Consider the following 13,378-nt stretch of genomic DNA (forward strand, 5'->3'; position numbering starts at 1 on the left):
AAAGGAGGAGGCGCTGGTGGTGGGGACGATGAAGAGCGGGGGCGGTGAAATGGGCCTTCGCTCCTTTTTAACACACACTTGGCAGATGTCAAGCCATAGGGTTGGGCTTCGGGAGAGAAAGAGGAGTATAAGTGCTGTAGTAGTGTCACAAATAGAAAACCGTTAGCCATCCACTCTTCCCTTTCAGCTTTCAGTGTGCTTTCAGCCGAGGTTTTCAGCCGGGACTGCTGTCTGGGCACTGAGTCGGAGGCTTTGTAAAAATAGTCCCACCGCTGTTGTGATAGATGCAGCTGCACTGTAGCGACAATTGGGACAGGCTGGATCCCTCCAACCCCACCTCCCACCCACCCTCTCTCTCTCTCTCTGTCTCCCACTCCTAGAGGTAGCGAGCCTCAGAGCCTGGTGGGATGTGTGCTCTTTTTCGGGGGAAACTGAGCTGCTCCGGTCTTCAGGGGTCCTGAAACCCAATCCAGGAGGAGAATAGCGCGGCCATGCCAGAGAGCCGATTTCCTTTTCAACAGAGTCATTTATCACTGACCCACCCTTCGCTTCTGACACGGTGACGTGTGTCATTTATCAAACAGGCTTTACCAGACACACAGAAGGGAGGTGGATAGGGGGCAGAGAGGAGGAGAAAGAGAGAGTGAAAGAGGGGGGGAAACTAGACAGAGAGAAACAAAGAGAAGGAGAGGAATGGAGAATGAGGTGCGGAGTAAATGTGGAGCTGGGGAAAGAGACTGCCGCTTGTGTGTGCGCCTGTGTGCGAGAGTTTTTCCAGGGAAGAGTGAGTCCTGAAACCCTTGAGGAGAAGCGTTTGGGAGGGGAGATTTTTTGGAGATGACAGGGAGGATTGAGTTACACTGAGTTGTGTTTTGATGAGTGACAGAATGTTCTTCCGTGAGACGCCTCACGATGTCTGAATGAAGAGGAGAAATATGCTTTGTGAGTACACAAAGTCCGACAAGTGTGTTGGTGTTGTTTACTCATAATATATGCTCGACGGACAGTCATAGGGGCGCCGTAGAGGTGTGTGTGTGTGTGTGTGTGTGTGTGTAATGCTGTACGTGTGTGCGCACATGTGGCCATATGGCGTCAGTGTTTAATGCTGTACGTGTGTGCTGCTGCCTGATGAGCAGGGCTGACAGGTATCACTCATGCAGCAGCCTGGCCTTTAAATGAACCCGAGCTGCTCTGCTCCCCCGTGGCCCTAACAGGCTCTCTCCAAGATGGATGCTTCTTTAAAAATCAGATTAATGATGGATACCAGGCTTATAGTGCCATTTATCATGAAGAATATTATTTAGGCCGGCCGTGTATGGCTGTAACTGGAGAGCCAGGACGAGAAGAAGCAGGGTGGAAAGCCTTAGACAGACACTCACTGTGTGATGGATGGCTGAGCGCTCTCTCTGAGTGTTACTAGACACCAGTGCCGCAGCAGTAGGCCATAATCAGATAGCCTAGGGATGTTTATCCCGCAACTACACTACCCAGATTGCCTTGCCTGGAGGGTTGCGTTTTGAAAAGTATCGTCTGTCATTATTATCATCTTAAAAAAGTTACTGGAATCCTGAAAAAAAAACTCTACGCGCTGGCGGGCACGTAGACGCCTCAATGGCGATTATTGCGATTGTACATTATGAAATGATCCAATGGATCCAATCTAGCTGACTGTAATTATTGCCTCAAAGTTTCCATTAAGCTTTGTCCAGAAGAGCCCCCTGCCCTGTGTCATTCCCCAACAATCATGAATAAAAGAGTACAGTGAGAGGTCAAGGCAAGGCCACAGGAAATGAAAAGGAAAAAAAACAGTTGTTTTGTTTATCGTCCACTTCTCGTTCCCTCTCTCTGTCTCCTACCTCCTCCTCCTCCTCCTCACCACTGTGATTTATGGTGGCCATCCATCTTCAGGCTTCGTCCATCACCTCCTCGTTGCTAGGCGATCATGGCAGCAGCTGCGTGTTGTGAGAGGGGTTTGGTCGTCCCACTCCCAAGCCTTGACTTCATTCCCTTCACCCCCTGATTCAACTTTAAGCACAGTCCCAGTTTCACTTGCAGCTACAAGCCACAAACATAATCCCAGTTTCAGACCTAAACTAATCCTTTATTCTTAACTGTATCCCCAGTTTGAGCTCCTGACGTAGCGTCATCGCTTTACGACTCAAGACTTAAAGTAGGCTTGATTTTAGACGTGTCCTGAATTGTTGAACTGCAGTAACCTTTGTTTAAACCCCCAGCCTTAAGCTCAGACCTAATGTGGGTTTTAGCACAAACCTTAAATAAAGGTTGTTGTTTTTTTGTCCCTATCTTTATAGTTTTACCCACCATTACAATATGGCATGATACAATTGTACTCACCTTTAACCTTAGAAGCAAGGACACAACAACATCAGACAACTGTCGACCCTGCCGTGACACAGGCATTATTAACTAAGATAGTTTTACCAGTAAGTTCTTTTGATTACGAAAGTATGAGCAGATCAGACAGGTTTGAAAATAGATTCGGTTATGTTCAGAGTATTAACGGTGGTATGCTTTACCTTTAGAATGGGTTTTATCGAGTGTGTTTGTGAGAGTCAAAGTGTGCGTGCACATGAGGTTCTGATGGGGGATTTCCGGAGGGTCAGTGGGAGAGAAAACGACACTGAATGAATCAAAAGCCGCAGTGCCTGGAGCACATTGGACAACAACCAGAGGTCGCCAACACCAAACTGATTATTCTGGGGGGTCGCGACTCATAAAAGTGGAGAACCACTGTATTAAGTTACACTGCTAAATAGTTTAGTTTAGATTATTGGCTCTATGTATGAACTCTGTCTAATCTGGTGAAACTAGTGTTTGTACGTGTGCTGTAAAGCTGTGCTCTGAGTAATTCTTGCATTCTTGTGTCTCCACGAAAAAAAGCTGAAGACTAATATATTTACACAGCCTCGTGACCTTTTAACAACATTTTGTTACGAGGCCTAAACAGTTTGAGGAATGTGCAAATAAACAGCAGTTTTGTTCTGTTAAATGGAGCTTTGCTTGAGAACCGCCTGAGTAAGGCCGAGAGAAAGAGTGATGGAAAGACGGAGGCAGAGATGTGGTTCAGTTTAAGCCAGTCCTCCTGACTACATATCATCGAACCAGATAGGCTCTGTGTGCATGTCGGACTGGAACACCGCCTTCCGATCCTTATTACTGCCCTTGGTTCTGCACCTGTGGACGCTGTTTGTGTTGGCTTTTTGTTTGTTTCCTTTTTTATCGCTTATTGTGGCTGCGTCAAATAAAAAAACTGGGACTGGAACTATGAGTCACCTCGTTCTCTTCTACGTTAAGAGTCAGTAACGGGAGACCTTTATGTGTTTGTTGCTCGTCTCACGTCAGATAAACGAGATGAATTTTCAAGTCTTGAAGGTCTATATGTGCAGCTGGCAGCTAAGAGGTCCACTCATAACACAACAATCAGCCGAGGGTTGAATCTATTCAGTCTCTCTCTCTCTCCTCTCTCTCCTCTCTCCTCTCTCTTACTATGTGCATTGACAAGGTTCAGCCCTAAGCTGTGCCTGGGGCCAGAATGATCTCTCTGTTTTTCCCATCTCCCATATCACACATCCTGCACTACAATCGGCGGACACAATGTATTCACAATGCCATCAGGGGGTAGAGAACACACACAAATGAAAGACTGACAGAGACATCCTCGATCGCATGTAACATGAGAGCCTGTATAAGCACGATGTCCTGGAGCAGCAGAGTTATAAAAACCTAAAAAAAATGAAGAGCACAAGATGGCCTTTCTCTGGTCGTATCCGAAAAAAAGCTAATTATATCAGGACTTGTTAATTTTTTTTTAAATGGCCGGAGATCACCTGTTACGTATTTTCTGGTGGGACTTTCAGCCAGGCTGTAAGGATCAAAGGGAAGGGAGGGAGAGAGCTAAGTTTGACTGAGTGTGTTGCTTTGACAAATGTGTGCAACAGAAAGGCATTTTAGGTATGTTACTGATCTGCTGCTATTTTGACAGAATGGGGCTGTTTTGGACTAAATTATTCTAATCTATTTAAAGAGTTTTAGGCTGCTGGGAAACTTGAGAGAGTGAGTGGAAGTCGGTGGTTTGTGGTTTTGTTTTTTTTGATTGAGACTGAGGTGACTTCCTGTCCTGTAACGTTCTGGAGCTGTTTCCTGTCAGTAAGAGCCCCCTTGCTGAGGGGCTGTGTTAGTTTAAGGGCGTCAAGGTCCGGTTAAAATACTGTACACATGTCAAGAAAGACTAGTCCTGTTGTGAGACAGTTTAACTCTCTCCCCACTATCCGATCCCCGACTGACTTCAGATATCTCAACCAACATGTTATCAAAGGTCTTGTTAACTACGTCCACCTTTCCTCTGTTCTTCAACTGAATAATAATATTAATTAACTTTATTTATATGTTATCTTTAATACAAGAAGTGCATCTCTATGTCTAAAGAACAAAATCCCATTGTCATGCATTGTTGTATAATTTATTAAACCATAAACAATAGACTGCACTCTCTGTGCTTTCTTTGTTCCTGTTGCTTGATTTCCGTTGTTGTCTTTGAACAACCATAAAACCTTTTTGTAATAATAACAGTAAGCTATAAGGGACCACCCATGTAGACCATTTCCTCTCTCCTCCCTGTATCCCAGCTGTGTCTTTGTGCACGGTACAGTTCTCTATGCGTACAGTGATTATAAATATAAATAGAGTGGTAATCAAGCTTTGAAACCCATATAAACAATGCTTTTGCAATAGCGTTAGTTTCTGTTTTATTTTCTTAAAAATCCCCGTAGTTTGTTAATTAAGCATTCTTATTCCTCTCTTATATTCGTGTAATGCACAGAGATGTACACATTGAATTTACATTATACATTACATTGGTTTATGAAGTAGGTAGCACATTATTTAAAATAGTAGTAGCTTATTGTGAATTTAAACAAATCCTTTTTAACCCTATTTTTGCAGAACAGAGGTAATACGTTTAACAGCCGTCTATGCTATCGTCTAGCGTAAAAAAAAAAGCACAGATGAAATATTTTACTCATGATGACCACACAAAGGACTCTCCTCTTTTTCATACCATGATGCCTGGGGCAAGGTTGTCCCTTTTTCTTTCAGAGACCAAGCAGTCATTTGAGTACGAGGGTCAGACACAGGTAGAGTTTTTAATGACACATCCTGTTTACCCCGCTGCTGTTGGGTGTGATCACGCTCCCAGACTGTTTTCCCAGCTGTGGGGGCCAGACCAGGAATATGCACTGTGTTTATAAAGGGACAGATTGAAGAACAGGAACAGGATTTAGCAGTAGCTTGATGAAAAGGTATATGGGGTCGCGCTCCCAGCAAATTCACATTCACTGAACGTTATTCAAATTGTATTTGAATCGAGCTGCGATAATCTCGCAAAGAACGGAATGCATAGATTTCTACTAGAGAAACACATGATTGATTTTATTTTTTTTTTCATTTTATAACCTCATATTATCGCTCTTGCATACGAAGCCTATTTAAAATACAGCATCAAAAACAGACCGTGTATTCAGCAGCGCTTGAGGAGAAATAGCCCATGGGACAGAGGGAAGGAGACGAAGAGAGAGACGCTGAGAGGCTCTGCTTTAGAGGCAGCCACAGCACCTTCCTGCTTAATCACCCCCTGTCCCTGCCCTGTCTGTTGTTCCTGATCGTCAGAGCAGCACTGCAGTATTTCTATCAGATGATCTCTCCCTCCTCGTCTGCGGCCCTTATGTTTATGAAAATGATACTCCACAGGAATGCCTCCTGCATGCCAAGATGTCACTGTCTTTCCTCATCGCTTGCATCTACGTGCATGTATGAGTGTGTCTGAGAAGAGGGGTGTGTGTGTGTGTGGAGGGGGGGTTGAGCTGGTGTTATAACTGACTGACTAGCTTTATTTTTAATTACGTGAGGGTGTGCATGTGACGTCGCGTATCTTAAGGTGAAGTGTGTGTTTCTTCACGTGAGACACACATTTTCTGCAGCTTTTGTGTTTGTGTGAATGTGTTATTGCTATTTCTGTGTGAGCCGTGACTGAGATGTTGATTGTGTGAAAGTGCACCTCCTACCCTTCTTACCCACACCACACCCCCACCCTAAAGAATCAATCATGGAACCTAATGATTCTTGTCTTTCCCCCACATGGCATCGGCTCACTTTATCATAACATGAACACACGCACGCTCTATCTCTCTCTCTCTCTCTCTCTCTCTCTCTCTCATACATACACACACATTTGGAAAATATTGGCCCCTAAAACATATGCTTAGATATTAGTTAAGACTGCAATCCAAGAGTATTGTTGTATTCATAATCCTCTTCTTTTTTCTATTCTAAGGGAGCCTCTATACTCCCATCACCTTTTATTAGCTTGATAAATCACCTCTGTTGTCAGTCAAGCCAGGGAGAATAATTGGATGTGGTTGTCGCCCTGTGTGATGGATTATCAGTCATTGGGGATTAAATTAACAGATAGTGCTCAGACATAATGGTTTTTGTTTTGCATTTTAAATTGCCTGGGAGCATGGCTAGACTCTGTAGGCTTTATAGCTGGTCCTTTTGGACTTCTATCCCTCTTTCTGTGCTATCCAGGCTTAATGACAAATGAACAATAACCTATTGGGCCGCAGCTCTATTAGTAAGAAATGTAAAACATTTACGACCAAGTTAAGGCACAGAGAGAGCCCTGGGAAGGTTTACGAATGTGATAACATGACGAGAAATTGGATGTGGCAATAGTTTGATGAAATAGCAAGACAATGTGAAGAAATATGTGGAATAAGAGAAAGGTGACCTGACAACTTGGTCAAGCTGGGTGCCGGGCTCGCCTGATGCAAGCTGACACCCGTGACCAGCTAGTGAGGACACAAACGCATTAACTACCTCATCCTGGCTGGATTTCCTCTTTCAAATGAAAGTCTGACACGACTACATTCCACAAGAGAAGCTGAAGAGAAAGTATATAAGAGGGTGTGGGCAGTCGTTTGAGCGCTGGTAGCAGTGAGATATCTACCTTGCGTGTTTGCGAGCGTGAGCGATTTACCTCCTCGCCCCCTTTTCCATCCTCCCAGACCCCTCCCTCCGCTCCACATCCACATTATCATAATTGTGTCCAGAACATGAGGGGCCGGGGAAGTGATCATGTCATTTTATTTACACCCTGCTTGGCCTTTTTTACAAACGACATGCCACTGACTGCCAAGCGGACTGGGGCCCGACGACATCTTTTGATCAGGGCTGTCGTGGCCTATCAGCGGAGAATGGCAGGTAATGGATACCCAGTGACAAACCAAATCTCCGGGAGGACGGAGAGTGGTCTGCACCTGCCAGGTCTCCATTAGGCTGGCCTCTCAGTGGGGCTGCCTGCTGACTGTGCCCCCAGGGCCCAAATCAGACCAGCGCCAGCCGCATGGCTGCCTAGAGATTGGCTGTTAGCACTGGAAATGAGAGTTATTTCAGCTATGACATTTTTGTTTAGACTGGACGTGAGTGTGTGGGGCGGTGGGGGGGGGAATGAAGGATTCAGTCACAGTGTGTGTATGTGTATGTGGGTGCCTGTTTGTGTCCACATGCCCAAGCTCCATTGTATGAGTGTCCAAACTATAAAAGCTCATACCTACGGCTTCTTTCCCTGGTATTTGTCCTCGTTTACAATATTGTCCAAATGGCCGCAGACCCGTCCACAGGCCGTCCACTATTTTCAGAGATTATTTGTTTTTCCTTAAGTTGAGCGGTTTCGTGAGTGAGGTGGACAGGAAATGAGGGAGGGGGCATGGTGACACTGTGGAAGAAAGGGGTGAGTCGGCGTTGGGTGGGTGGACACAGGAGTTTGTGTGTATTTTTGTGTGCCAACACACAGTTTTCATCTTTGCAGTGGGCGGCAACATGCACAGTGACGGACCTCTTATGCTTTGCCATCATGTTGACGCTCTTAGAATCTCACCTTGTGCGTTTTGTCTTCCCTTGGTCTCATTTTCTCCCTCCCTTTATTTTGTTAATTTCTTTTTTTCTGATCAGAGAAATGTGTTTGTGTTATGTTTGCATGACATTCAACACCCGTTTAGACCGGTTGCGATTTGCTTTTAAGACTGCAGCTTGAACAGAAGAGTATTTACTATCTTCTACATTTTAAGACACTAATGAACTCACTTCAGTCCAGATGATACCGTCTCGTCAACATGTCAACATTTCATCAACGAAAGTCTGACATCCCTTTCTTGAAATCCTTCAAGATATGCTCTTTGTCTGTGTGCGCATGTGTGTGTGTCTGTATGTACTGTATGTGTGTGTAATCAGAGAAGAGGCAGATGAAGAGGCGTCAGACATATTAACTGACAGATGGAGGTTGATCCAACTCATTTATTACCCCAGAGGAGAATGCCACAGTGAGATTGGGCTTCATTAATTTCAGATTTAGTTTTCATTTCAAGCTGTTGCGCCCTGAGATAAATAAAATGGCGCATTATGTTTTTTGCCAAGATATTTCTTTTTTGTTTTCCTCCAATAGAAGGAGTGAAAAGAGGGGAGGCATAAGTTCCGTGTGGCTGGGGTAGTATATAAATACAGGCTCGCCTAGAGGAAAATAACACCTCAACGGTTGATGAGGTGAAATGGGATGACTGTAATTTCTCAGCTCAGCTTTAAAGGCTCCCACACAGATGGCTCATTTATCCCTGGGAGTCCTCGGGCACACATAGCAGGGAAACTTTTTCTCCAGTTATTCTAACATAGCGTGTTCACTCCCTGCAATTTAACTCATCTCTTTCTTTCTCTCTTTGTCTCCATTCTCCTCGCAGCCTATTCTCCGGAGGAGCTGACAGAGCACACTGTGGAGGATGAGGAGGCGGAAGCAGACGACCTGCCCACAGCCCCTCAGGATGACCTTCCCATGAAAGATGAGTTTGTGGAGCAAAGCGGAGAGCCTGCCAAGGAGCAGGCATGTGACCAGGAATCAGCTGGGGCAGCAGAGCTTTCAGGACCAGAGATGGACAGTGAGTCACATGTGAGTGAGACCAGTGACCGTCTCTCAGACTTTGAGAGTCCCTCAAGAAAAGCCGAGGGCAACTTGGTCACAGCACCTCTGAATGGTGGCACTAAAACACCTCCCATAGGCATGGACACCTTAGAACAAATGAAGGTTATATACTCCAGCTTCCTGACCGGCCCCTTGTGGTCACCGCTGAACTTTAATTCCACGCCGCCACAGGCGCAGACGTCGGCCTCTACGGAGAAGCCAGCTCGCAGCAACAGCACTAGTAGCAGTAGTAGCTGCAGCAGCGGTAGCTATGACTGGCACCAGTCTGCAGTGGCAAAGACACTACAACAGCAGACTCCCCAGAGCCGTCACCCTGCACAGTCTGAGCCTAGCCTCTTCAGTACAGTCCAACTCCACAGGCAAAACCCAAAGCTGTTTGGCTCAATCTTCACTGGGGCCAGTAAGTTCCGCTGTAAGGGCTGTAGTGCCGCATATGACACCCTGGTGGAGCTGACAATTCACATGAATGATACAGGCCACTACCGCGATGACAACCATGACAGGGCAGGCAGTGGCTCAAAGCGCTGGTCTAAGCCACGTAAGCGGTCCCTGATGGAGATGGAGGGGAAGGAGGATGCCCAGAAAGTCTTGAAGTGCATGTACTGTGGCCACTCCTTTGAATCGCTCCAGGACCTCAGCGTCCACATGATCAAGACCAAACACTACCAGAAAGTGCCTCTGAAGGAGCCCATGTCCCCTTTGGCAGCCAAAATCATGTCTTCTAAGAAAAGGGGATTCTTGGGGTTGGACCTCACGGCCTCACCACGTTCTAGAGAAGGAACCCCCAAAGCTAAGCACCCACATGCAGACCTGGGTGAACCCCCACATAAACCTTCCTCCAGCCCCTACACAACTCCTAATAACCGCTACGGCCACCAGAACGGTGCCAGCTACACTTGGCAGTTTGAATCCAACAAATTTCAAATCCTGAAGTGTATGGAGTGTGGGAGTTCCCATAATACACTGCAAGAGCTGAGAACCCACATGATGGTGACAGGACACTTCCTAAGGGTGACTAGCTCAGTGGGGAAGAGAATCAAAACACTTCCAGAGGCCACCTCCCCCAACCCTGGTAGGGTTACCACACCTACTGAACAGAGGGTCCAATCTGTCCCACTCGCACCCTCCACCTTCTCTCCTCCACCTCTTCAAACTACGACAAGTCCTCCCGCTACCTCCCCTCCTCTTAAAGATATCAAAAAGGAGGAAGTGGAGGAGGAGTGCTCTAAGCAAGAGGCTGTAAGAAATGAGAAGCGAGTTGCAACGTCAGATGGGAAGGAGGAGGATGCTGAGAAGGAGGAAAAATATGACATCTCAAAGTATAGCTATCTTACCGAAGAGGATCTGAAGGAGAGCCCTAAAGGTGGCTTTGATATTCTCAAATCACTGGAAAACACTGTGACATCAGCCATCAACAAGGCACAGAGTGGGAATCCAAGCTGGGGGGGCTATCCTAGCATCCACGCAGCCTACCAGTTCCCAAGTGCCCTCAAGCTCCAACAGGGCAGCATGGAAAAGAATTCCCAACTGAAGTTCTTGTTCAACGGAGGGGATGGGGTGCTGTCCTCCCTTGCCAAGAACCAGCCCCTCGTTTCCCCACCTCTTAGTCAGTCCTCCCCATTCCCCAGCAACAACTTCCAGGCAATGGAGGATTTAGTGAAAAAGGTGACTGAGAAAGTAGCAAAAGTAGAGCAAAGGGTGAAGCAGTTGTCTCCAAAGATGGAGAACCACCCCTCTCCCTGTAGTAGTGAGGCTGGAGAATCACACAAAGGAGGAGAGGCTGACTCACCTCGGGAATGGAGGGCGGTCACGCCAACCAATAGCGACAGGGGAAGCCATAGCGACAGAGCATCCCCGGCAACCGAACCCAAGAGGGAGACAGCAGTCAAATCCCCGCTCGCCTCTACGCTGAGATCTAGTACAGCCATTATCACTGGCCATACTCCTCCAGAGCAGCCCTTTGTCAACCCTCTAAGTGCTCTTCAGTCAGTAATGAACATTCATTTGGGGAAAGCAGCCAAGCCCTCCTTGCCAAACCAAGATCCCCTGAGCCTGCTCTCCAGGCTTAGCCAGAGCATGGCTGAGAGGGCTGCTGTGGCCGCTCCTCCCTCACAAACCAAAAAGCCGGAAAGTGTAGTTGATAATAGCTTTTGCCAGCCCAGTGATGACCAGCCTATGGACCTCACTAAAGGGAAAAGTGATAGAGGGGGCTCTGTAGGCTCAGCCCCCCTAACCCCTTCATCCACGGCGTCCTCCATCTCGCCCTCCTCCCTCTATACTCCTGCAAAGCTAACCGGTGTCTCTCCCTACACATCCAGCAGCCCTCTGCATGAAAACGCATTGTCGGATATCTCAGACATGCTGAGGAACCTGACTCAGTCCCACCATGTCCCAAAGCCTCCCTCACGGTCCCGGGTCACAGACAAAGCCGAGATCGTGGGCTCTACTCATGACGACGACGAAGCATCCCTGCACGGCCACAAACGCAAAGGCCGTCACTCTAACTGGAACCCCCAGCACCTCCTCCTCCTGCAGGCCCACTTTGCCTCGAGCCTGAGGCAGACATCGGAGGGGAAGTACATCATCAACGACCTCAGCCCACAGGAAAGAATGCATGTGTCTCGTTTCACGGGCCTCTCTATGACCACCATCAGTCACTGGCTGGCGAACGTCAAATACCAGCTAAGGAGAACTGGCAGAACCAAGTTCCTCAAGAACCTGGACTCGGGTCAACCTGTATTCTTCTGTAGTGACTGTGCCTCACAGATCCGCACCCCAGCAGCGTATGTATGCCACCTGGAGGCCCACCTAGGGTTCAGAATCAGGGACCTGGCCAAGCTGTCCCCTAAACAGACTGTCAGAGACTCCCACACTCTCTCTGAGAAACTAGTGCCCCTGGAGTCCTTCCTTTCTCCACAATCACAAGATGACTGCAGTAGTAATGGGACAGTGTTCCGCTGCCAGCTCTGCGTCCGTAAATTTGCCACTAAGCACGCCATCAAGCTTCACCTCAGCAAGAGCCATGGGAAGTCTCCAGAGGACCATCTGCTATATGTGAGCGAAGTAGAGAAACACTAAATTACTCTCAGCAGTAGACATATGTAGAATGGCTGTTAAAAACAAAAATAAAAACAGCTTATTTGAAAGTGTGGTAATGCACAATGATGGCATGAACTACTCTTAAAATAGTCAGCACATGGCGTTTACATCTATTCGGCCGATAAACATTTCTGATTTCACCAAAATATACTGTAGGTCAAAGATATTTAGCGTGATTTGTTGAGGACAGATTCTTTCACGATCATGGTGAATCTCTTGACTAGAAGGTCGGCTAATAACTTGAAATGTATTAACTTTATTGTATTTATTTTGTATTTTTGTGAGGTTGGTTCTGATTTGCTGGTAGACTGCATGTTCAACAAGTTTTACTGTTAACATTTGTACAGTCCTGTCCTGTCCTGTTCACATTTTAAAATGCCCTTTCAAACTGGTCATTTTTTTAACACCTTAAAACAGCCAAATGCCTGGGAACGCTCTTTTAAAAGAATCTGCCAAACAGCAAAGGTTCATTGCTTGTTTTGTTTTTTTTGTTTTCTCTGTACAGCCTGTTGATTTTCTTGCTGATTGTAAAAGCTGCCTTGTTCTTTATCATTGAGTAAGGGGGAACTTAGAATCCAGGTCTGTGTAAAAATGTATATATAGTGTATAAGCTTACAACTTGCTGTTTAAATTATGCATACTTGTTATATTTCCTAATTTAAGAGGACTATGACTATCCACTGGTGCAGAGCCTTTGAAGAAGATGAAAAGGACATTGTTTTGCACAATAGTTTTATAAATGTTATTTGATAAAAAAAAGAAACCCAATACAAATATGTTAATGCCTTGTGCTTCTATGATTAAATTGAATTAACTGCTGCATAAAACATTTGCTTTCTTTCATATTTACCACTCAAACATGTGTAAATCAAGGTGTATTATGAATCTCTCATCTAAAACACAATATTTCAACAAGCGACATTTCAAATCGGTTTGTTAGAGTGGCACGTCACGGTATTGTCCAAAATGTTATTCTCAAGCTGTTATAAAATGTTTCACCTGGCTTGCAGGAAAACAATACATCTTAGAGAAAAAAAAACTCATCCCTCCCAATTTTTGTCCCACCTTGTGATGACTAAGTATTTATAAATCGGCTGACAGATTGCTCGCGAGGTTGCATCTGCAGAAACACTGAGCAGAACTTAAAGAATCCTCAGCATTTTCATCTGCAGTTGTCTTCACAACCACAATTTTTCTAGATATTCCCAGTGATTCCTGTGTCGCCGCGTTGTT

General features: G+C 46.0%; 1 protein-coding gene across 1 annotated transcript; it reads left to right on the forward strand.

Annotated features, from left to right (window-relative positions):
• The first annotated feature begins 8,826 nt into the window (after positions 1 to 8,826).
• tshz3a (teashirt zinc finger homeobox 3a) lies at positions 8,827 to 12,954 on the forward strand. Its single transcript, XM_076089823.1, has one exon. The coding sequence runs from the start codon at positions 8,900 to 8,902 to the stop codon at positions 12,122 to 12,124; it is 3,225 nt and encodes a 1,074-aa protein (XP_075945938.1). The 5' UTR covers positions 8,827 to 8,899; the 3' UTR covers positions 12,125 to 12,954.
• The last annotated feature ends 424 nt before the right edge of the window (positions 12,955 to 13,378 follow it).

This window comes from Anarhichas minor, unplaced genomic scaffold, assembly GCF_050575085.1.
Source record: "Anarhichas minor isolate MPS153535 unplaced genomic scaffold, ASM5057508v1 ptg000011l, whole genome shotgun sequence".
Lineage (NCBI taxonomy): Eukaryota > Metazoa > Chordata > Actinopteri > Perciformes > Anarhichadidae > Anarhichas > Anarhichas minor.

Excerpts from the sequence above, each read along its gene's own strand:
- tshz3a (XM_076089823.1), top strand. The coding sequence starts at position 8,900 with ATGAAAGATGAGTTTGTGGAGCAAAGCGGAGAGCCTGCCAAGGAGCAG.